At 40.1% G+C, this 25,762-nt stretch overlaps 1 protein-coding gene across 9 annotated transcripts in view; it reads left to right on the top strand.

Annotated features, from left to right (window-relative positions):
* HEG1 (heart development protein with EGF like domains 1) overlaps positions 1-25,762 on the top strand; it is a 93,755-nt gene that overhangs the window by 25,082 nt on the left and 42,911 nt on the right. For 7 of the 9 annotated variants that reach the window (XM_073305163.1, XM_073305160.1, XM_073305159.1 and 4 more), the window contains exons 2-13: positions 4,511-4,855; positions 5,668-5,994; positions 8,709-9,041; positions 10,583-10,924; positions 12,648-12,989; positions 13,564-13,908; positions 14,641-14,982; positions 16,437-16,778; positions 17,513-17,854; positions 19,508-19,849; positions 21,940-22,281; positions 24,554-24,895. In XM_073305163.1, the coding sequence (XP_073161264.1) occupies positions 4,511-4,855; positions 5,668-5,994; positions 8,709-9,041; positions 10,583-10,924; positions 12,648-12,989; positions 13,564-13,908; positions 14,641-14,982; positions 16,437-16,778; positions 17,513-17,854; positions 19,508-19,849; positions 21,940-22,281; positions 24,554-24,895 (4,086 nt within the window). The remainder of the gene's footprint in view (positions 1-4,510; positions 4,856-5,667; positions 5,995-8,708; positions 9,042-10,582; positions 10,925-12,647; positions 12,990-13,563; positions 13,909-14,640; positions 14,983-16,436; positions 16,779-17,512; positions 17,855-19,507; positions 19,850-21,939; positions 22,282-24,553; positions 24,896-25,762) is intronic. The other 2 variants (XM_073305161.1, XM_073305162.1) reach the window with 2 other exon arrangements.

Genomic DNA, 25,762 nt, shown 5'->3' with positions numbered 1-25,762 from the left:
GGGACAATTGGTGCTTATTTGCATGGGAGTAACAGCTGAATGCATAGTCTTTCATCAGCTGATGTCAAAGCACATGAGCGACTCTGCCAAACTCTTGTTGTTGTTTGTACTCAGCATTATGCAAACGTATTATTATTTTATTCATATTACTGTAGTATCTAGGAGCCCTATTCATAGACCAGGCCTCCATTGGACTAGGAACAAAAAGATAGTCCCTGCCCCAAGTGATTTACAATCTGTATTAGAAACAAAGTGCTTACTACAAAGTACTTACTATCTAAATCAAATACTTTCCATCTCCCTCTCTCTTCTTGCTGCATTCACATTGAAACTCATTTCACATTGAAATTCATATCAGCCAGGAAATGCAGCCACCTCTGGTGTGGCAGGCTCACCGCAATCCTACGTGACATTTCTGGGAAGATGATTAAGAATACGTACAAGGTTAAAAATGAGGTTGAATTGCCCCCCTGGAATTTAACCAGGGCCTGGCAATAAACACCCCTGCTCTTGTGAAAAGTGCTAGGCTGGGGAATACAGGAAAGGCGAGCAGGGTTTTCCTCTTAGCAGCATGATCTTTGGTGGAGTCTGGATGATCCCACTTCTTTCTCCATGATTGTCAGTTACCTTGTTCTGAGGTGCCCAGTAGTCAGTAATTGGCAGTGGGATGATGACACAGGATATGCTATAGCTTTGTGAATCCCAGTGCTGCTGGATGTGGAGGGGGAGAAGCAGGTTTTCATCCGCTAGATTTTTCCTCATTTATCGGAATGCTGCAGACCCACTCCCTCACTGCTTCCTACCCGTCTGAAGATGGAGAAACAGGCTAGCTAGTTTGCCGTACTCCCCACACAGGAGCCAAAGAGGGTTTGGGAATTTCAGGCTGCTCTCCTAGAAAATTGCTTATGGTAATCAGCAAAGACTGAGTGGGCTTTTTGTTTTGTTTTAGTTTACAGTGAAGCCGGCAGATTTGGCATTTATATAGATTTGGGGGGTTATTTGAACACAAAACATTACTGAAGCCTCAGGGGCTGCAAACTTAGATTAACTGAACTCATGTGTTTTGGTTCATGAGATCAACATGAACTGAAATCCTCATGTTTCCCACAGCCATACATATACGCTTGGCAGAATTTGATTTTAATGTTGACAGTTACTATTGGTAGTATTGATGTTTATTGATAAGCATTTTTTCAATGTTTATTGGTTTTAAATTTTCACAGTTGCAGGAAATGATGCAGAGGTCAGATAATAATTATTTAATGACAGGAGATTCTGAGACTCAGAAATAAGTTAAAGCTTTATAACTGTTAAAACACAAATTATCTACAAGAGATGGTCAAAATAGACAAAGTAAATATCCTTAAATCAAACTCCAATAAGTTCTCAAGCAGCATTTTTCTTTCTTGGCCTCTCTGAAATTTTGATTACTACAGATGGAAATGTTTTTTTTTTTTTTGTCGGTTTTGTGTCCGTACATTGAAATCAACACTTGATGACATTTACTGATAAAAGTCTGATGCTTCCAAGCCCCCACCCACACTCTCTCTCTATGTATATTGTGTGTGTGTGTTTGTGTGTATAAGCCTGACTTCCACAAACTGCTCACTGCAGTTATAGTTAAGCACTGTGGTCAGAAGGTATTGGGCTATGGAGTAGTACTAGGCTAAAACTACAATGCCAGCATACAGACTTACTGGGGTCAGCAGTATTTGCTAATACTGTAATGCAGTGGTCCCCAAACTGTGCGGCATGTCCCCTACTGGGGCACAGAGGAACATTTGTTGGGGGGGGACCCACCGTCGGGCCAGGAGCCAGGGGTGGTCCGGGCGAGCCCTCATAGGGAGGGAGCGCCACCCAGGCCCGCTGTGCCCCTAGCTCCACTCCAGCCCCAGGTCTGGCCTCGGCCACTGGCTCCTGGCCCCACTCCCGGCCGTGGTTCCACTCCTGACCGCAGTCCCAGCTGAGGCCCTGACTAGGGTTGCCAGTCCTCCAGGATTGCCCTGAAGTCTCCAGGAATGAAAGATTATGTCATGTAATGATATCTCCAGGAATTCATCCAATCAAAGTGGCAACCCTAGCCATGACTGCCCCAGCTGCAATTCCGGCCCCGACTGTGGCCCCGCTCCCAGCCACACCTCTGCTCCCGGCCTCGGTCATGGCCCCTGGCTCCCAGCCTCAACCGTGGGCCCAGCCACGGCCCCCGGTCCCAGCTGTGGACCCACTCCCGGCTGCAGCCCCCGATTCCCAGCCGCAGCCCCCAGCTCCGGGCTCGACTGTGGGCTCGCTCCTGGCTGAGGCCCCAGCGGAGCACCAGCCCCGCCCCCAACCGCGACCCTCTACCGCAGTCCTGCTTCTAGGAGGGAGGTGCAGACCAGGTAAGGGGGGGTGGACAAAAATGTTTGGGGACCACTGCTGTAATGGAACCAAGAAGCTGACTAATGAACAGTGGCTGTTCAGTCCTTTTTTAGGAGCAGATTTGTAAAGTTATGTAGGGGCCTAAAGATGCAGGTAGGTGCTTTTGAAAATCTCAGGGTGCCTAACTCCCATTGGTTTCCTGGGGGCTGTGGAGTCTCTGGATGCAGGAGGCACGGTGCAGAGCTGGCTCAACTTTCTCACAGTAGAGTCTGGCACAGGGAGGAGGAGTGAAAAGCAAAGATGCTCACAACTCTTTTTGCTTCTCTATGGATGCCCCCTCCCCACCTGATGCTGCCTGGGAACACAGCTTTTGCAGCCTGTCAGAACTGGCCAGCGAGGAGTGGTCCGAGTCAAATCTGAATGGCATCCAAAACCAGATGGGACCTATTTTCCAGTTTGGACACAGTCAGATCACAGCCCAGTTCTCCTGAGATTTCCATTATCCACAATGGCTGAAATTTGTTTCGGGAGATTTCTTCTACTTAGGGACGAAGTCTCTCGAGAACAACTTGTTAGGTTTTGGTGCTGGGCCTCAAACCTGGGCCTGAATGATAGCCCTGAATCAGCCTTGACTGCCAGAAGAAATCTAATCTAGCTCTGAATGCCACCTTCTCTCTGAATACAACCGTACCTGTTCAAAGTGACACACCAGCAGTAGAATGCTTGTACTATGTTGAAAATGTTTTCAATTACGAACTTCAAAAGTAAGTCTGGTCAAAAAGTAAAATAGGGCAGGATAAATGTTTTTGATATTTTCCAATAGATGACTTTTTTTTATTGACATTGTGATGGAAAAACAGGCTAAAAATTTCTCCAAAATCTTGTCTCATTTTTTGACCTCGTACAGAGTGGGTGAAATTTTTGACATTTGAAAATATGACTATTTTTAATTGAAGTTTCAAATTCTGATGAGGAGCAGGGAAGGATGACGTATTTGGGGGGAAATTTAAAGAAAAATTACATCTCATTTTCCTATTAGCCGTACTGAATAGTTTTTACTGACTTATTTCCATTTCCCCTCGATCACTGTCTTTTTCAGACTTTGTACAGAATGTGATTGAAATTGCTGCACACATCTAGTTGATCACTGCACGTTATGTAGATTTAACTGTTGAAGCCACTTTCAGAAGTAATCATCATAAAATGATGCCACTTATCCTCAGAGAACATTAGAGGCACTATTGTGATAGCTAGGATTCACTTCATGGTAATAACTAATTACACTTTCCCTTGATTGCTCACTTTCATCTACAGACCTCAAAGGGATGTACAAAGATAGGTCAGCACTATGATTATCAGACTGTTTCACAGGTGGAAAATAGAGATTAAGGCCCTGTTATACAAGAGTTCCCATCAACCCAGAGTGCTTCATTTTTGGGGTGCACAATATGGGGTACCCAGTCTGACATTTAGAGATACAGAGAAGCAACCGCCTCTCTTAACATCAACATTAAAGTAATAGCACACAGCTGTGGTGGAGTGAAATGAGGATAGAGTAGGGAGACCAATGTTTTGTTTCTGATTCTACGAGAGACAGTGGCCAAAATTTTCTAATGCAGCCCTAATATTTTGGTGTCTCCCTTTTTTGTTGGCTAGATTATACCAACCTCTGACTTTAAAGTACACTTTTCATCTTATTATCCAGGAAGAGAGAAGTTTCTAAACTCCAGTTTTTTAAACCACTGAAATTCCTGATAGATCTTCCATTACTAATAGTTGGCTTCCAAGACTAATTGTCCTGGAGGTACCAGCTCTTTTAGGGATTCCAGTTTATAAGTATTCCATCAATAATTTCTTTTTAAGGGATTCATTTTTACTATTTTTAGAGTAATTCTCCCGAACTGTTTCCCAGACAAAGAGAAGGAACCAAATGCAGCATGGCTTACATTGCACAAACTCATTGATTTTTGAATTTGACATCATGGGCTAGATTCTGCTCTCATTTACACTGGTGTAAACCCAAAGAATCTCCATGAATTTCAGCTTAATTACTCCAGATTTCCCCCTGTGTAACAGAGATCAGAATCTGATTCTGCAGACTTGGTATTCATGCAGATAAAAAAAATGTCACTTCCCTTTTCCTCCCTTTCAGTCATTGGAAGCGGCTATCAGACACTTAGAAGTTCAGATATTGACATGAGGACTTCCAGTTCTCCTATGGACAATATGGAGACACTGACTACATTCTCCATAAGTGGAGAGAGGACGTTGCTGTCTATAACAAACAGTGCCATGTCTACAACTGCAACAGAAAGCACCACCTCTTATACAGAAATGATCAGATCTTCAGATTTAACCCAGCACTCCTATTCAGTGGAGCAGAACAGAAGAAATAGCTCCTCAAGTGAGATGTATTTCACTGAGCCTGGAACGGAGCCTTTGATTGCACATTCTTCAGAGATACCAACCTATTCATCTTCACAAAGTGATCCTCCAGGTGAGTTTTATCATCCATAAGAGCAGTAGTCTTGGTAAACCCCACCCAATACTCTGCACCAAATGTAAGTAATGATTTATAAAGGAATCGTGCCCTGTTGTTGGGTAACTATATTCTAGGACATTCCTAATTTCAGGGGGTGATTTTTTTTTTAAAGAAAGGTGATCTGTTTTTTTCTGTGAGCTTCTTAGAAGCTTCATTTGTCATTCTTGACCAACCAATGACATGGAGAGGGAGTCCATTATTGGTAATTTATGTTAACCATACATATGTCTCTAAGTTATTGAGCTCAGCCATCCAACCCTTCTGAATTTCATTACAAACATTAAGGCGACTAACATCATTTTCTTATTTATAGGTAGAGATCCTGCATAGAAAGGTTTCAGTCAGTGATTTTTTTCTTAGACCCTTATCCTGAAAACACTTAACTTTCTTCATGCACATGTCCCATTGACTGTGACCAGGAGTACAGCGGTGTACATGCTTGAGTTTTTGCAAAAGCAGCAGAGCTATGGGTTGTTGTTTTTTTTTCCCCTAGTGATTGAAAAATTCTCACATGTGCTATATGTGTCTGATTACAGCGTTCACACTTAAAAACATGCTTAATTCCACTGGATAATTAGACAATATCACCCCAGTATTTGCAGTATTCTCTGTGTGAAGTATAGGGAAGTTTAGGTAAGAGTGCAAATATTGTAGCAACTTTAGCTACTTGTATAAGCCAAAATTGGCATGTCTTTAAGAGCTGCCACTGTAGGTGCTGTTAGCACAACAACAATACAAATATTTTAATTCTCCTTATTGTATTTCAGCCATTGGAAGCAGCCACAAGACAGCTAGCATCTGGGATATGGAAAAAAAGACTCCTAGTTCTCATACTGATAGTTTGTACATTTCACCCACATTCAGCAGAGGTGGGGAGAGGACAATACAGTTGCTAACAAACAGCATCACTTCGATTAATTCACTAAAAAGCGCCTCTTCTCATTCAGAAATTGCCATGTCTTCAAATCTATCCCACTCCTCAGCTTCTATATCACCGTCTGGAGGAAGTAATAGATCGTCAACTATCGCTGATCTCCCTGAGTCTTCAACAGGGCCTTTACTTATATATTCGCCTTTAAAGAGTGGTCTCCCAGGTGAGCTTTACAGTCCGGAGGCTTGTCATTTCACAGTAAAAATATGATAAAATGTCATTTTTTGAAAATATAGGAATAATAGTACTAAGCACTTAGCAATTTTTATTGAAAATTTAGAGAGGGTTCAAGAATTATTTAATAGCTGTAAAATATGCCTTGCAGTTAAGAGATTTGCAGTAAGAGATTTAAAGAACTCAATCTACTTAGCAAAGATAAGGTTAAGAGCTGCCTTGAGCATAATTAGGTATCTGATAGTAGATTCCTCTTTTATTTAGCAGACAAAGGCATAACAAGACCTAGTTGCTGGAAATCGAAGCCAGACAAATTCAAACTGGAAATAACTTGCAGATTTTTACTAATCAGGGTAATTGAGCATTAGAACAATTTTCTGAGGGGCAGGAGGGATTCTCGTGAAATCTTTAAATCAAGTTTGGAAGTCTTGCTGAAAAGATACATGCTCTAGCTCCATCACAGGTCATTAAGCTTGATACAGGAATCGATTGTTGACATTCTATGGCTGTTAAGCAGGCAGTCAGACTAGATCACCATGGTCTTTTCTGACCTTAGAATCTGAAAAGTGCTTTTCAGCCATAAATCTCATAAAGCTTCAAAAGGATGGGTAAGTATCATTATTCTAATATTACAGATAGGAAAACAGAGGTAGAGAGAGGTTAAATGGTTTGACTGAGGTCACAAAGGAAGTCTGTAACAGAGCCAGCATGCAAACCTAGGCCTCTTGAGTCTCAGTCTTGTTTGCTACCTATTGGAACAAATGGCTTCCTCTGAATTGTGTCCTTTTGTCAGAAATTCACACTAAAGGCCACTCTAGATTTCATGAGTCAATAATATTTTTGTAATGGTTCAGTTATTCTTGGAGATTCTGAAATGCTTTTTTGTAAAGCGTTGTGGGACCTACTGATGAAAAGTGCTATGTAAGAGCCAGGCCTGATTAGTAGTTGTACTTCTTGAACAACTAACTGAGGTGGAGAGGGAGGTCATTATCGGTAATTCACACTTTGTGCACTTAGGCCATACATTTAAGAAAGATCCTTTGTACTCAGTCTCCCAGATATGCTGAACTTAATTGCAAACACGCTATGGTATTTTTATTATTTATTTATGATGACTTTTTAAAAATAATTTTTATTCTATTATTTTATATTTTTGGGGATTTACTGTATTGTTCTTTTAGTGCTAACAGTGTGATAGGCCCTCTCCAACAGATGTCGATCATGCATTCTAAGGCCCTGATCCTGCAAGCTGATCTGTCCCCACATGAAACTCAGTGACTTCACTGGGGAACCGGTCCACCTGCATGGGTCTGTTTGCAGGGTCAGGGTCTACATGGACAACATACAGACAGGGGAGGGACAAAGGGGAAAATGCAAAAGCAATGCAGTTTGGTGAAGTTCAGTATGCATCTTTGTTCATTGATTTTTTTTTCCTTAACTGATCCTTTAATAGATTTTTAGCCATTATTTTATCAATGGTTGGTTGTCCAACTGGGAGAACATATCTAGTTGGATCCCCTTAGGGTCTGTCCTGGGTCCAATAGAATTCAATATTTTCATTAACGACATAGATGATGGAGTGGAGAGTGTGCTTATAAAATTTGCAGATGACACCAAGCGGGGAGGGGTTGCTAGCACTTTGGAGGACAGGATTAGAATTCAGAATGATCTTGATAAACTGGAGAATTGGTCTGAAATTGAGAAGATGAAATTCAATAAAGACAAGTTCAAAGTACTGTCCTTAGGAATTAAAACTCAAATGCACAAATACAAAATGGGGACTAACTGGCTCGGCAGCAGTACTGCAGAAAAGAGTCTGGGGACTAGAGTGGATCACAAATTGAATATGAGTCAACAGTGTGATGCTGCTGCAAAAAAGACAAATGTCATTCTGGGATGAATTAACAGGAGTGTCGTATGTAAGACATGGGAGGTAAATGTTCCACTCTACTTGGCACTGATGAGGCCTCAGCTGGAGAGCACTGTGTCCAGTTTTGGGCACCACACTTTAAGAAAGATATGAACAAGTTGGAGAGAATCCAGAGGAGAGCAACAAAAATGGTAAAAGGGTTAGAAAACATGACCTCAAAGGAAAGATTGAAAGAATTGGGCCTAGAGAAGAGAAAACGGGGGGGGGGGGGGGGAAATCTGATAAGTCTTCAAATAGTAAAAAGTTGTTATAAAGAGGATGGTGTTCAATTGTTCTCCATGTTCACTGAGGGTAGGATAAGAAATAATTTGCTTAGTTTGCAGCAAGGGACATTTAAGTTAGATATTAGGAAAAAATTTCTAACTACAAGGCTGGTTAAGCACAGGAACAGGTTCCCTGAGGAGGCTGTAGAATCCCTGTCATTGGATGTTTTTAAGAACAGGTTAGACGAACACCTCTCAGGGATGGTCTAGGTATAGTTAATCTTACCTCAGCACAGGGGGAAGTACTAGATGACCTTTTTGAGGTCCATTCCAGCCCTACATTTCTATGACTCTATGAGTAGACATCTGTCAATACTTGTTGGGTTTCCTCGGTATAAAGGTTTCAGTCAATAATTTCTTTCCATGGTATCATTTATTTTCTCCAAGCTGCAAAATTTTCACTTTCCCCGCTACATACAAACTGTGAATCTGAGTATTATTGGAAGAAAAATTGTCAAAGTGTTTTGACTTATGAGAATGGAATTTTAATATTTCTTTATCCTATTTCAGCCATTGAAGGTAGCCATCAGCCAATTAGCGGCTCAGAGAAAAATATTGCCAGTTCTCACATTGCCAGTACATACATTTCAACTACATCCACCAGAGCTGGAGAGGGGATGTTACAATCTCTAATAAACAGCGGCAGATCTTCTAATGCAACAGGAAGCTCTACTTCTGGTACTGAAATGTCCAGCTCTTCGTATTTAACCCAGTCGTCATCTATATCTTCTATAGCACTGACCAGTGGAATTAATATCTCATTGGCTGCCACAGATTTCACAGAGCCTTCAACAGATCCTTTGCTTACACCGTCGCATTCTGCTTCAGAAACTGCTTCCAAAGGTAAGCATTATTAGTCCACTAGCTTGCTGTTTTAAAGTTTTTTAAATTTATTTTAAAAAGCCTTTGTGAACAAAATGCCTAATTATTCTTTTACTAGAGGAGGAATAATATAATATTTTGCACTTATATAGCCTTTTCCCATAGATATCAACAAAATTCACAGCTAGGTATCCATGGGTAGGTATCATTACTAGAGCTTGTGGGAAAATGGAGGTGTGGTTTGGATTTTTGGTGGAAAATTTCAACTTTTTGTAGAAAAACTGAAAAGTTTTTGGTTTTCAGGGTTTTGATTTTTTGATACTTAGTCAAAAATTTTACACAGAAAGCTGACACTTTTCATGAAAATTTTATTTAGTCAAAATCCAATTTTCTGTCAAAAAATAGTTTTTACTATCTCTAAGTCATGCATGACCTCCAGTCATGCATCAAAGCTGGGATTTGAACCCAAGTCTCCTGAGTGTTTGTCCTTTGCTATATCTGTTGGACCATACTGCTGCCTGTGAACTGAGTCCGGTCATCAGTAATTCAAACTAAAGGCCGTGCTGACTTTGTTGTGTCCACTAAGATTTGTGGTTCTTGGCCAGCTACACTGGAGAAGGAGTCTTAATATCCACTTATCCCACCCCTTAGCATCACATGTGTTTTTGAATATCTCTAAGGGTTTGTCTACACTGGGACACTATTACACAGCAAGCCACTAGTTTGCCATGCAGCAATATCCTGTGTGGACAATGCTGTGGTGCACAAATGGTATGTCTACACTGCCATTAAACACCCACAGCTGGCTCATGTCAGCTGGCTCAAGCTGCTGGGCTGTTTAATTGCGGTGTAGACTTTCAGGCTTGGGCTGGAGTCCAGACTCTGGGACCCCGCAGGGGAGGAGGGTCCCAGAGCCCAGTCTCCAACCTGAGCCGAAACAGCCTGATAGTCAGAGCCCCACAAGCCGAAGTCAGCTGACACAGTCCAGCTGCAGGTGTTTAATTGAAGTGTAGCCATACCCTAAAAGTTCCAGGAGCATTGGCCATGTCTGCTTGTATAGTAAGTCAAAGAATGGTCCAGGACTTCTACTGCATTATAGCAGTGTCCACACTGGATGTTAGCATGCAGCAAGCTAGTGCACTATAGAGTCCCACCTTGTCTTGCTGCACAGTAACATCTCATGTAGACAAGCCCTTAGTTATTCAGTGTTCTAAGCGTGCTGAATTAAATTCCAAATATTTTTGTTGTTTTGTAATTTGTAAGTGCTAGCAGCATGGAATGCAAAGCAATATCACTGAATGATGAAGTTAAGCATGCTGATAGTTATTGCCACAGTTTTTTTAGTTGCACTTTTCATGGTTTATGTTAATTTTTTGCAAGTACTAATTTCACATGTTGTTCCTCACTATAAAGGGTTCAGATCTCTCTAAACTAGCAATTTCTCCAGAATGAAAAGTACCCGTATTCAATATTCATACATGCACTATTTGCATCAGGGTGATATGAGAAGAAAATATATCTGGATTTATGTATATGGAATTATAATCTTTATAATCTTTTAGCCGTTGGAAGTAGCCACCAACCAATTAACATCTCAGCTACAGAAAAAAGGACTTCTGTTTTGCATACCACCAGTACATACATTTCAACATCATTCACCAGAGGTGGAGAGAGGACGTTAAGGTCTCTAATGAACAGCAGCATATTACCTGATGTAGCAGACAGCTCCACTTCTGACTTAGAAAATACCAAGTCTTCAGATTTACTGCAGCCCTCGTCTCCTGGAGCACAGGCTGGAGGAAGTAACATCTCATCAAGTGACTTCACTGAGCCTTCCACAGAGCCTTTGCTTACACATTCTTCCAAGGTCCCAAGTTATTCGTCTTCCCCAAATGATTTTGCAGGTGGGTTTTGTGATTCCCAACTGTTTAATGCACCATTTACAAATAAAAAACAATAAAAAGTACCTCCCATCCCCCAAAACTGAGTCAACTCTTTTTTTTTTTTAAGAATCAGTTGCTCTTTAATTCAGACTCATACTTATCTAACGTCCTTATATGCCCCCCGTCACCACAGTATCTGAGCACCGCATAGTCTTTAGCGTATTTCTCCTCACAACACCCTTGTGAGGTAGGGAAGGGCTGTTATCCCCATTTTGCTGATGGGGAGCTGAGGCACAGAGAGACTGACTGGTCCAACATCACCTAGGTAATCTGTGGCCGACCAGGTGTTTGGACTTGGTTCCCCTTATGGTCCTAAGCTAGCACTCTAACAACCTCTCTTTTAGACTGTTCTTAATATTTTAACAGCCTTTTTCCCTTTTTAAATCGCAATCCATTTTTTCTTTACAATGCAACCATTTTTTCTCTGCCAGATTTTGCCACCATTGCCCATGTCCACCTGTGTCATATCCTGCAGGTACTCTCATTATGATATATGGGACTACATGCATTGTAAGATATGACAGTGTAAAATTGGAGATTCAGGCACGTAGTGATTCTGTACCAACTGGCAGGACTGACAAAGGCATGCAACTTTGGATGGCGTACCTTGAAACTATACCTGTGGGTGGTACTTTTAAATACTTCTATAGGTGTTGAATTTCAGTTCCCAACTTCACTGAATTTCATTACCTACTTTGCTTTAGTAGCGCATTTTATGGCTTTTTTGAGCCCACTTTTTACAAAAGAGCGAAAGTTTCTAAAGATTCCTGGATATAAAGGCTCGGATTCTCTTCTGTGCTGAGATCAGTGCAGGACGATGGGAACTAGCATGAAGCAATTTACACCTCCCTGATTTGCATGGTGTGTTGGCCCTGACACAAAAGCATAAATTAGAGCATTTTAGGGAATGCTCTAACTTACACTACCTGACTTTCACCTTATTGGACAATGAGCCTATCGAGAATTATGCCCTGTCAGACCCCCTGGCCATTCCCAATATGACTCCAATACTCCACCTTCCAGGATGTGTGTGAGGGGCAGTTGGTGTAGAAGCCAGCTATGCCAACTGAGGACTCCCCTATGCCTGGGGAATTTTCTGCTGGCCATTAAGAGGCAGATCCATCACTCTCTGTTAACCTTTCTGCTTTAGATCAGCCACAAGAATCAATCTAAGTGATAGATTTCACTCAATTTTCTTTTAAGAAATTATCAGTTTCTAAAGACTGAAAAGTTTCCACATTTATTTTCATATGCCTTTTATATATATATATATATATATATATCAATGAAATGTGTTGTTAAGCTAACAGTGTAAGTCAGTGTACCACATTTTATGAGTGTACAAAAGTGCCAGCTACTTGACTGGCTTGGTTCATAATTTATAATAATTCTAATGCATTATTCCTACTGTTAGGTACTTACTGTGTCAGCATTTTTGGAGAGACCTGCTTATAAAAATTGCAATCAGTGGAAAAGATTTGTTTTTTTTTAATGCACAATGATTAATACCCCACAGATTTTATTCTTCATTATAAGCCATATTCATTGCATACCTTAATTTAAGTTAGAGTTAAACTTTGGATTTATTATTTATTTATTTTGGGCAAAATGGATTATAGAACTTGCAAATCAATTTTCATTTGTCCACATTGAATTGAATTTCTATCTTTTAATCCCGTTTCAGCCATAGTACGTAGCAACCAAGCAATTAGCAGCTCAGCTACAGAAAAAAGAACTTCAGTTTTACATACCACCACTCCATATATTTCAACAACATTGATCAAAGGTGGTGAGAGGACATTAAGATCCCTAACAAACGGCAACATATCACCTGATGCAGCAGAAAGCTCCACTTCTAATTTAGAAAATACGAAATTTTCTGATTTAACCCAGGCTTCAACCGCTGTAGCACAGGCTGGAGCAAGTAATACCTTATCAACTGACTTCACTGACCCTTCAACAGAGGTGTTGCTTACACATTCTTCCAAGAGCTCAAGTTATTTGTCTTCACCAAATGATCTTGCAGGTGGGTTTTGTGATTCCACAGTTGGTTCGTGCACCATTAAAGAAAATCATAAAAAGGGCCTTCCACCCACCAAATATTGAGTCAAACTCTTTTTTTAAAGGAATCGGTTGTTTTTTTAACTCAGAATTATACCAATCAAAATTACTTATATGACCCTCTGTTACCATAGTATCTGAGTATATGAAAGTGGACCACATCTTCTTAACGGGAGAGTGCCTACCACCTGGCTAGTTTGGGCCATGCTTTATTTATAATCATTTCAATGTATCATTCGAAGTCTAATGAAATTCATTCTGGTCCGTACCTTCCACCCTTGGAGAGTCCTTCTTATGAAAGTTTAAATCAATAGAAATTGTATTGTTTTTTAAAGACCTTGTGATTTATACACAGTTTGTTGTTCTTGATCTCGTTTTTATAAGCCAAATTCATCCCATATTTACTCCCTTTAAATTGATGGAATGATATGTGGGACATAATTGGTTCTGTATTTCAGGACAAAATTATTGTGGACCTCAAAAATCCAGTCAGATATGGGAATATCAAATTTAATTTCCGTTTTTAAATCCCATTTTAGCTATTGGAAGTAGCCACCAACCGATTAACATCTCAACTACAGAAACAAGGACTTCTGATGTGCATACTTCCAGTACCTATATTTCAATGACATTCACCGCAGGCTTAGAGAGGACCTTAACGTCTCTAACAAACAGCAGCAGCACATTGCCTGATGCAGCAGAAAGCTCCACTTCTAATTTAGGAAATATCAACTCTTCAGATTTACCCAAGCCCTCATCTGCTGTAGCCCAGGCTAGAGGAAATAATATCTCATCAAGTGATTTCACTGAGCCTTCCACAGAACCTTTGCTTACACATTCTTCCAAGATCCCAAGTTATTCGTCTTCCCCAAATGATCTTGCAGGTGGGTTTTGTGATTCCCCGGTTGGTTAGTGCACCATTCAAAAAAATGATAAAAAGAGCCTCCCACCCACCAAATATTGATTCAAACTCTTTTTTAAAGGAATCAGTTGTTTTTTTGACTCAGAATTATACCAATCAAAATTACTTATATGACCCTCTGTTACCATAATATCTGAGTTGTCCATCAACATAAGTTAGAGAAGTTGAGGGGCTACTCCAGCTTACACCAGATGGCTATCTCCCAACTGAACCATAAGCTTTTTGAGAATTATAATGCAAGCATGCCCTGTCCTGCCCCCTCCCCAGCCCCAATGTGCTTCCACTATTCCACTTTCCAGGCGGGGTATGACGGGCAGTTGAAGTAGAACCTTTCTGTGCCAGTTGAGAGATCCCCTACACCGGAAGAATTTTCTTCTGGCCAGTTAAGGCCAGAATCCATCACTCTTTGCCTAATCATTTCAATGCATCATTCCAAGACTAATGAAATTCATTCTGGTCCGTACCTTTCACCATTGGAGAGTCCTTCTTATGAAAGATTCAATCAGTAGAAAATATTTTTTTAAAATACCCTGTGATTCATACACAGCTTGTTTTTCTTAATCTTGTTTTTATAAGCCAAAGTCATCCCATATTTAGCTCCTTTTAAATTGATGGAATGATATGGACCAAATTGGTCCTGTATTTCAGGGCAAAATTATTATAGAACTCACAAAATCTTTTCATCCCACTTTAGGTATTGGAAGTAGCCACCAACCAATTAGCATCTCAGCTACAGAAACAAGGACGTCTGATGCGCATACTTCCAGTACCTATATTTCAACAACATCCATCAGAGGTGAAAAGAGGACATTAAGGTCTCTAACCTACAGCAGCACCTTGCCAGATGTGTCAGACAGCTCCACTTCTTACTTAGAAAATACCAAATCTTCAGATTTACCGCAGCCCTCGTCTGCTGTAGCCCAGCCTGGAGGAAATAATATCTCATCAAGTGATTTCACTGAGCCTTCCACAGAGCCTTTGCTTACACATTCTTCCAAGATCCCAAGTTATTCATCTTCCCCAAATGATCTTGCAGGTGGGTTTTGTGATTCCCCGGTTGGTTAGTGCACCATTCAAAAAAATGATAAAAAGAGCCTCCTACCCACCAAATTCTTTTTTAAGGAATCAGTTTTTTCAACTTAGAATTATACCAATCAAAATTACTGATATGACCCTCTGTTACCATAGTATCTGAGTGGTCCATCAACATAAGTTAGAGAAGTTGAGAGGCTACTCCAGCTTACACCAGCTGGCTATCTCCCAACTGAACCATAAGCTTATTGAGAATTATAATGCAAGCATGCCCTGTCCTGCCCCCTCCCCAGTCCCAATGTGTTTCCACTACTCCACTTTCCAGGCGGGGTATGACGGGCAGTTGAAGTAGAAGCTTTCTGTGCCAGTTGAGAGATCCCCTACACCGGAAGAATTTTCTTCTAGCCAGTTAGGGCCAGAATCCATCACTCTTTGCCTGAACTGGGTGAAATTTTTCTGACCAAAATTTTTTTTCTGTGAAAAATGAAGATGTGGTGATACTGAAATGTGCTGTGATTTCATGTCACTTCCACCAAATTCTTCAGGTGAAAAACCCCAACAAAAAGTACAAAAAAAAGGTCAAAACATTCCTTTTGACATTTTGGAAATGAATTGTTTTAATTTTTCAGTTTGCTATGACTTTATTTAGAAATATCCTTCAATTTTATTTTAAAAAGCAAAAATATTTTAAAAGTACTTGAAATCAAAATGAAACTTTTTTGTTTGATGGAAATGAATTTTTTTAACTTTTTGTTTCACGAAAAATTTGTGTTTTCAATGCCAAATTTAGTTTTTGGGGGTGTTTTTTTGGGGGGGAGGAAGGCAGTGGGGGAAGTGGGAGTTGGAATTGCCAGAGACCTGAAAAGTCTGTTTTTCATAGAGCTCTCTGTGCAACCTTTCCCCTCTGGAACAACTACAGGAATTTAAGCCACAGGTTTCACTCAGTAATTTTCTTTTCAGTAATATCCATTTTCTAAAGACTGAATAACTTCCAGATTTGTTTCCCCACGCGGTGTCTATATGTATCAATAAATAAGTGTTATTAAACTAACAATGTACGAAAATGGATCACATCTTCTTAACGGGAGAGTGCCTACCACCTGGCTAGTTTGGGCCATGCTTTATTTATAATCATTTCAATGCATCATTCCAAGTTTAATGAAATTCATTCTGGTCCATACCTTTCACCATTGGAGAGTCCTTCTTATAAAAGTTTCAATCAGTTTTCAATCTTAAAATATATTGTTTTTAAATACCCTGTGATTTATACACAGTTTGTTGTTCTTGATCTCGTTTTTATAAGACAAACTCATCCCATATTTAGCTCCCATTAAATTGATGGAATGATATGTGGGACATAATTGGTCCTGTATTTCAGGGCAAAATTATTGTGGACCTCAAAAATCCAGTCAGATATGGGAATATCAAATTTAATTTCCATTTTGAATCCCATTTTAGCTATTGGAAGTAGCCACCAACCGATTAACATCTCAACTACAGAAACAAGGACTTCTGATGTGCATACTTCCAGTACCTATATTTCAATGACATTCAGCTCAGGCTCAGAGAGGACCTTAACATCTCTAACAAACAGCAGCACATTGCCTGATGCAGCAGAAAGCTCCACATCTAACTTAGGAAATATCAACTCTTCAGATTTACCCAAGCCCTCAACTGCTGTAGCACAGGCTGGAGGAAATAATATCTCATCAAGTGATTACACTGAGCCTTCCACGGAGCCTTTGCTTACGCATTCTTCCAAGATCCCAAATTATTCGTCTTCCCCAAATGATCTTGCAGGTGGGTTTTGTGATTTCCCCGGTTGGTTAGTGCACCATTCAAAAAAAAATGATAAAAAGAGCCTCCCACCCACCAAATATTGATTCAAACTCTTTTTTAAAGGAATCAGTTGTTTTTTTGACTCAGAATTATACCAATCAAAATTACTTATATGATCCTCTGTTACCATAATATCTGAGTTGTCCGTCAACATAAGTTAGAGAAGTTGAGGGGCTACTCCAGCTTACACCAGATGGCTATCTCCCAACTGAACCATAAGCTTTTTGAGAATTATAATACAGGCATGCCCTGTCCTGCCCCCTCCCCAGTCCCAATGTGCTTCCACTATTCCACTTTCCAGGCGGGGTATGACGGGCAGTTGAAGTAGAAGCTTTCTGTGCCAGTTGAGAGATCCCCTACACCGGAAGAATTTTCTTCTGGCCAGTTAAGGCCAGAATCCATCACTCTTTGCCTAATCATTTCAATGCATCATTCCAAGACTAATGAAATTCATTCTGGTCCGTACCTTTCACCATTGGAGAGTCCTTCTTATGAAAGATTCAATTAGTAGAAAATATTTTTTTAAAATACCCTGTGATTCATACACAGCTTGTTTTTCTTAATCTTGTTTTTATAAGCCAAAGTCATCCCATATTTAGCTCCTTTTAAATTGATGAATGATATGGACCAAATTGGTCCTGTATTTCAGGGCAAAATTATTATAGAACTCACAAAATCTTTTCATCCCACTTTAGGTATTGGAAGTAGCCACCAACCAATTAGCATCTCAGCTACAGAAACAAGGACGTCTGATGCGCATACTTCCAGTACCTATATTTCAACAACATCCATCAGAGGTGAAAAGAGGACATTAAGGTCTCTAACCTACAGCAGCACCTTGCCTGATGTGTCAGACAGCTCCACTTCTTACTTAGAAAATACCAAATCTTCAGATTTACCGCAGCCCTCGTCTGCTGTAGCCCAGCCTGGAGGAAATAATATCTCATCAAGTGATTTCACTGAGCCTTCCACGGAGCCTTTGCTTACACATTCTTCCAAGATCCCAAGTTATTCATCTTCCCCAAATGATCTTGCAGGTGGGTTTTGTGATTTCCCCGGTTGGTTAGTGCACCATTCAAAAAAAATGATAAAAAGAGCCTCCCACCCACCAAATATTGAGTCAAACTCTCTTTTAAAGGAATCAATTGTTTTTTGACTCAGAATTATACCAATCAAAATTACTTATATGACCCTCTGTTACCATAATATCTGAGTTGTCCGTCAACATAAGTTAGAGAAGTTGAGGGGCTACTCCAGCTTACACCAGATGGCTATCTCCCAACTGAACCATAAGCTTTTTGAGAATTATAATGCAAGCATGCCCTGTCCTGCCCCCTCCCCAGCCCCAATGTGCTTCCACTATTCCACTTTCCAGGCGGGGTATGATGGGCAGTTGAAGTAGAAGTTTTCTGTGCCAGTTGAGAGATCCCCTACACCGGAAGAATTTTCTTCTGGCCAGTTAAGGCCAGAATCCATCACTCTTTGCCTGAACTGGGTGAAATTTTTCTGACCAAAATTTTTTTTCTGTGAAAAATGAAGATGTGATACTGAAATGTGCTGTGATTTCATGTCACTTCCACCAAATTCTTCAGGTGAAAAAACCCAACAAAAAGTATTAAAAAAAAAAGTCAAAACATTCCTTTTGACATTTTGGAAATGAATTGTTTTAATTTTTCAGTTTGCTATGACTTTATTTAGAAATATCCTTCAATTTTATTTTAAAAAGCAAAAATATTTTAAAAGTACTTGAAATCAAAATGAAACTTTTTTGTTTGATAGAAATGAATTGGTTTTACTTTTTGTCTCACCAAAAATGTGTTGTCTTTTCAACGCCAAATGTGGTTTTGGAGGGGTGTGGGGTTGGAGGGTGCAGAGGGTCTGGAATTGCCAGAGACCTAAAAATTCTGTTTTTCATAGGTTTCAGAGTAGCAGCCGTGTTAGTCTGTATTCGCAAAAAGAAAAGGAGTACTTGTGGCTCCTTAGAGACTAACAAATTTATTTGATCATAAGCTTTCGTGAGCTACAGCTCACTTCATCGGATGCATCTCACGAAAGCTTATGCTCAAACAAATTTGTTAGTCTCTAAGGTGCCACAAGTACTCCTTTTGTTTTTCATAGAGCTCTCTGTGCAACCTTTATCCTCTGGAACAACTACAGGAATTTAAGCCACAGGTTTCACTCTGTAATTTTCTTTTAAGTAATATTCATTTTCAAAAGACTGAATACCTTCCAGATTTGTTTTCCCACGCAGTGTCTATATGTATCAATAAATAAGTGTTATTAAACTAACAATGTACAAAAATGGATCACATCTGCTTAACGGGAGAGTGCCTACCACCTGGCTAGTTTGGGCCATGCTTTATTTATAATCATTTTAATGCATCATTCCAAGTCTAATGAAATTCATTCTGGTCCATACCTTTCACCATTGGAGAGTCCTTCTTATGAAAGTTTCAATCAGTAGAAAATATATTATTTTTTAAATACCCCGTGATTTATACACAGCTTGTTGTTCTTGATCTCGTTTTTATAAGCCAAATTCATCCCATATTTAGCTTCCTTTAAATTGATGGAATGATATATGGAACCTAATTGGTTCTGTTTTTCAGGGCAAAATTATTGTAGACCTCACAAATCCAATCAGATTTGGGCATATGAAATTTAATTTCTGTCTTTTCATCCCACTTTAGGTATTGGAAGTAGCCACCAACCAATTAGCATCTCAGCTACAGAAACAAGGACTTCTGATGTGCATACTTCCAGTACCTATATTTCAACGACATCCATCAGAGGTGAAAAGAGGACATTAAGGTCTCTAACCTACAGCAGCACCTTGCCTGATGTGTCAGACAGCTCCACTTCTTACTTAGAAAATACCAAATCTTCAGATTTACCGCAGCCCTCGTCTGCTGTAGCCCAGGCTGGAGGAAATAATATCTCATCAGGTGACTTCATTGAGCCTTCCACAAAGTCTTTGCTTACACATTCTTCCAAGATCCCAAGTTATTCGTCTTCCCCAAATGATCTTGCAGGTGGGTTTTGTGATTCCCAATGGGTTAGTGCACCGTTTACAAACATAAAACAATAATAAGAACCTCTCACCCCCCAAAATCCGAGTCAACCTTTTTTTTTAATAGAATCAGTTGCTCTTTAACTCAAACTCAGACCTACCAAAGGTCCTTATATTCCCCCGCTGTTACAATAGTATCTGAGTGCCTAACAATCTTTAACGTGTATATCCTCACAACACCCCGGCAAGGTAAGGATTATTATCCCCATTGTACAGATGGGGAACTGAGGCACAGAGATGCTAAGTGACTTACCCATAGATCATACAGGAAGTCTGTGGTAGAGAAGGAAACTTAAGCCAGGTCTCTCAAGTCCCGACCTAGCACCGTAGTCCCAGGACCATATTACCCATCTACACTGTTCTGATCATTTTAATCACTTTCATTAAAAAAAAGTAGTAATCTGTGTATTTCTCTACAATATCACTATTTTTTCTCTGCCAGATCCTGCCACCATTGCTCATGTCCAGCAGTACCATGCCTTGCAAGTACTCCCTTTACGCTGAATGAGACTACTTGCAGAGGAGGGTATTACTCAGTGTGAGTAAGAGGGGAAATCAGGCCCTTAGGGATTCTTTACCTGCTAGCTAGGTTAGCAAGGCATTCAATCTTGCTAATTTATACTTACACTGTACCTGTGGGCTGTACCTCTAAATATTTCTAGAGTTGTTGAATTCCAGTTCAAAAGTCATTGACTGAAACCTTCAATAACTTCACTGCATTTCAATACAAACTTTGCTTTAGTATCATCTTTGATGGCTTTAAGCCCATTTTTTACAGACAGATTCCAACGTTTCTTAAGATTTCTGAATGTAAAGGCTCAGATTCCTGTGCTGAGTTCTGTGTGGTACAGGAGGCAGGCAATTGCCAGGGAGCAAGTTGAACTTCCCTGATTTTCTTGGTGCCTTTGTACTGGGCCTGGCCCATTGGCATAAGTTAAAGCACCTTTGAGTTGCTCTAATTTACACCAGCTGGCTATCTCCCTGTGGGACCATACGCCTATCTAGAATTGGTGTAATGGTGTAACGCCCTGTCCTGCCCCCTTGCCATTCCTAATGTGCCTCCAAAACTCTACCTTCCAGACTGTGTGTGAGGGGCAGTTGACATAGAAGCCAGCTACGGCAGCTGAGAGCTTCCCTATGGCCATAGGGCTAACTTCCATCGCTCTGTCTGCCTGAACTAGGCAAAACTATAAAAAAGTCAAAATATTTCATTTTGATATTTTTTAAATAAATTGTTTTCATTTTTTGGTTTGAAATGACTTTTCATTTAGAAATCTCCTTCAATTTTTAATTTTTTTAAATACAAAAATATTTTTAATGTATTGATATCAAAATAAAACTCTTGTTCGACTGAAATTCATTTTTTAACTTTTTATTCGCCTAAAATTTCAAATCATTTTGTTGTTTGGCCAACCCAAAACTTTGGCTTTGGTTTTTGGGTTTTTTTTAATTGCCAGAGAGCTAAAAAATCTGTTTTTCCACAGAGCTCAAATCTCTAAAACCTTTTTCCACTGGAACAACTAGAGGAATCTAAGCCACGGGTTTCACTCAGTAATTTCCTTTTAAGTAGTTATCATTTTCTAAAGACTGAATAATTTCTGGATTTATTTTCCCATGCAATGTGTATATGTATCAATAAGTGTTACACTAAAAATGTAGGAAAGTGAATCACATCTTCTTAACGGGAGAGTGCCTACCACCTGGCTAGTTTGGGTCATGGTTTATTTATAATCATTCTAATGCATCATTCTAAGTTTAATAAAATTCATTGTGGTCTGTACCTTTCATCCTTCGAGAATCCTTCTTATGAAGGTTTGAATCAATAGATAATATATTGTTGTTTAAATACGCAGTGATTTATACACAGCTTGTTGTTCTTTATCTCATTTTTATAAGCCAAATTCATCCCATATTTAGCTCCCTTTAAATTGATGGAATGATATGTGGGACATAATTGGTCCTGTATTTCGGGGCAAAATTATTGTAGACCTCACAAATCCAATCAGATTTGGGCATATGAAATGTAATTTCTATCTTTTCATCCCACTTTAGGTATTGGAAGTAGCCACCAACCAATTAGCATCTCAGCTACAGAAACAAGGACTTCTGATTTGCATACTTCCAGTACCTATATTTCAACGACATCCATCAGAGGTGAAAAGAGGACATTAAGGTCTCTAACCTACAGCAGCACCTTGCCTGATGTGTCAGACAGCTCCACTTCTTACTTAGAAAATTCCAAGTCTTCAGATTTACCACAGCCCTCGTCTTCTGTAGCCCAGGCTGGAGGAAGTAATATCTCATCAAGTGACTTCACTGAACCTTCCACAGAGCCTTTGCTTACACATTCTTCCAAGATCCCAAGTTATTCATCTTCACCAAATGATCTTGCAGGTGGGTTTTGTGATAACTGGTTATTGCACAGTAATAAAAAAAGATAAAAAGAACCCTTCACTCCCAGAAATCTCAGTCAACCCGTTTTTTAAGGAATCAGATGCTCTTTAGTAACTCAAACCCAGCAAAGGCCATAGAGTCAGAGTTTAAGGCCACAGGAACCACTAGATCATTAAGTCTGGCCTCCTGTTTATCACAGGCCGCCAACAGCACCAAGCATCCGCCCACTTAACCTGATGACAGAAATGAGACCACAGTATTACAGCCCACAGGATACTAGACTATTATGTGCCACAGGCAGAGGATAGGAGGGACTGAGGTGCACAGGTCCTTATATTGCCTCTGTTACCTTGGTATATGAGCACCTAACAATCTTTAATGTATTTTTCCTCACAACAGCCTTGTGTGTCAGGGAAGTACTATTATCCCCATTTTACAGATGGGAAATGGAGACACAAAGAGATCTGTTAAAGGCACACAGGGAGATTTGTAGCAGAGCTGGGACTTGACCTCAGGCTTCCCAAGTCCCAAGCTAGCACTCTTCCAGCTGGACCAGCCTTCCCTTCTAGCATGGAGCTTAATATTTTAATTGCTTGAAAAAAAGCCATTTTTTCTCTACAATGACACCATTTTTTCTCTGCCAGATTTTGCCCCCATAGCTCACATCCAACAGTGCCGTGCCCTGCAAGTAGTCCCATTATGCTGAATGGGAATGCTTGCAGAGGAAAGTTTTACTCAGTGTAAGGGGAAAGATTCAGGCCCTTAGTGACTCATGACCAACCAGTGGGATAGGAAAAGGCATTCAATCTTGATAGTTTACATTTAAACTGCACTTGTGGACTGTACTTTTAAATATTTCTGTAGGTACTGAATTTCAGTCATCAACTTCAGTGCTCCAACTTTGCTTTCGTAACACCCTTTATGTCTTTTTGAGCCCACTTTTTATAGAGATGTTAACATGTCTAAAGATTCCTGATTATAAAGGCTGAAATTCCTGAGCCAAGATCTGCTCAGCATAGGAGGAGGGGAAATTTCTTTGGATCAATGTTACATCTTCCTCATTCTCCTATGCATGTGCACTGGCCCAGGCCCATCAGCATAACTTAGAGCAGTTTAGGGCTATGGAACCATAACTCTCCTGAGAACTGATGTAGTAAAGGTATGCCCTGCCCCCTTGCTAGCCCCAGAATGCATCCAGTACTCCACCTTCCAGGTTGCTTGTGAGGGGCAGTTGGTGAAGAAGCCAGCTGAGACCTTCCCTTCATCAAGGGAATTTTCTGCTGGCCATTTAGGTCAAGTTCCATTATTCTCTACCATTTTCCTCGTCTGCGTCAGTCACTGGAATCTAAGCCACAAGTTTCACTGAACTGTTTTCTTTTAAGTTATCATTTTCTAAAGACTGAACAATTTCCAGGTTTGTTTTTACATGCGTGTGTGTGTATATATATATACACACACAATCAGTTTATAAGTGTTGTTGAAGTAACAACATGGGAAAGTGGACCACATCTTTTTGGTGTAGGAGAGTGCCAGCTACTTGACCAGTTTGAGTCACACTTTGATTATAATGATTTGTAGACATTATTCAAGCTCTAGTGATACTCATTTTGTCTATACCCTGCATCCTCCGAGAGTTCTGTTTATAAAAATTTCAATCAATAGAAAATATTTTATTTTAAATACACAATGATCTATGCACAACTATTTTTCTTGATCTATTCTTTATCAACCAAATTCATCTCATGTGTAGCTCCATTTTAGTTAATGGATTTATTTGGTCCTGTATTTCAAGCAAAATTATTATAGAATTCACAAATCCATTCTGATTTAATGTAATTTCCACCTTTGGATACTATAGCTCCCATTGGACATAATTATCAGTACCTTAGCCACTCAAATAAAGGAAAAACAATTTCCAGCCCTCGTACTGATATTATTTCTACAGTTTAAAAATTTTTGTAAGTGCCAGTAGCATGCAATGCAAGCAGTGTAACTGGATGGTGAATTTAAGAATGTGGCTTGTTAGTCTCAGTTATTTTTTTGGTGGCACTATTCATGGCTCTAATATTCTTTTTTGCAAATAGTAATTTCAGGGGTTACTGAATATGAAGTGTACATGTCTTTCCAAAGCAGCATTTTCTCCAGACTGAAACTTACCTTGTTTTAATATTCATACATGCACTGTATTCATGTGTGTTCTGTTGGAAGAAAACTCATTCATGTGTTTGGATTTATGCATATGAAATTCTATTTTTTCTTTATCATATTTTAGCTGTGGAAAGTAGCCACCAACCAATTAGCATCTCAGCTACAGAGAAAAGGACTTCTGATTTGCATACCACCAGTACTTACATTTCAGCGACATTCACCAGAGGAGGAGAGAAGACTTTCAGGTCCCTAACAAACAGCAGCACATCACCTGATGCAGCAGAAAGCTCTACTTCTATCTTAGAAAATACTGAGTCTTCAGATTTACCCCAGCCCTCATCTTCTGTAGCAGAGACTGGAGGAAGTAATATCTCATCAAGTGACTTCGCTGAGCCTTCAACAGAGCCTTTGCTTACACATTCTTCCAAGATCCCAACTCATTCGTCGCCATCAAATGATCTTGCTGGTGAGTTTTGCAATTCCCAGCTGGTTATCGTACAGTTTAAAAAACAATAAGAAAGAACCTCCCACTCCCAAAAACTAAGTCAACCCTTTTCATTAAAAAATCAGTTGCTCTTTAACTCAGACTTATACCTTTGAAAGGTCCTTATATGGCCTCTAATACTATCGTGTCTGAGCGCCTAACACTCTTTAATGTATTTATTCTCCCAACACGCTGGTGAGGTAGCTGAGCGCTGTTATCCCCGTTTGACCGATGCGGAACTGAGGCAGTGAAAAACCAAGTGACTTGTCTAAGGTCAGACAGGAAGTTTGCAGAAGATCAGGGAACTAAATATGGGGGTCCCAAGCTAGCACCCTAACCCTGGACCAACCTTCTCTTCTAGCATTGCTCTGAATATTTTAATCACCTTAAAAAAATAATAACCCATTTTCCCCCTCTACAATGGTATTTTTTTCTCTGCCAGATTCTGGAACAATTGCTCATGTCCAGCAGTGCCATACCCTGCAAGTACTCCCATTATACTGAATGGGATTACATGTATTGTAAGATATTAGTGTGAATAAGAGAGGAGATTCAGGCCGTTAGGGTATTGAAAACCTGCGGCTGGCCTGTGCCGGCTAACTCAGGCTTTCAGGGCTTGGGCTAAGGAACTGTTTAATTGCAGTGTAAACACTGGGGCTTGGGCTGGAGTCCAGGCTCGCAGGCGCCCCAAAGTGGGAGGGTCCCAGACCTTTGCTGCATCCAAAGCCCAAACATCTACGCTGCAATTAAACTCCTGTGAGCCTGAGTCAGCTGGTATGGGCCAGCCGCAGGTGTCTACCTGCAGTGTAGACATACCTTTAGTGATTCTTTACCAACTAGCTGGACTGT

The sequence above is a fragment of the Lepidochelys kempii genome, chromosome 11 (assembly GCF_965140265.1).
Source record: "Lepidochelys kempii isolate rLepKem1 chromosome 11, rLepKem1.hap2, whole genome shotgun sequence".
NCBI classification, from domain to species: Eukaryota; Metazoa; Chordata; order Testudines; family Cheloniidae; genus Lepidochelys; species Lepidochelys kempii.
This window is presented reverse-complemented; position numbering and strand designations above follow the sequence as displayed.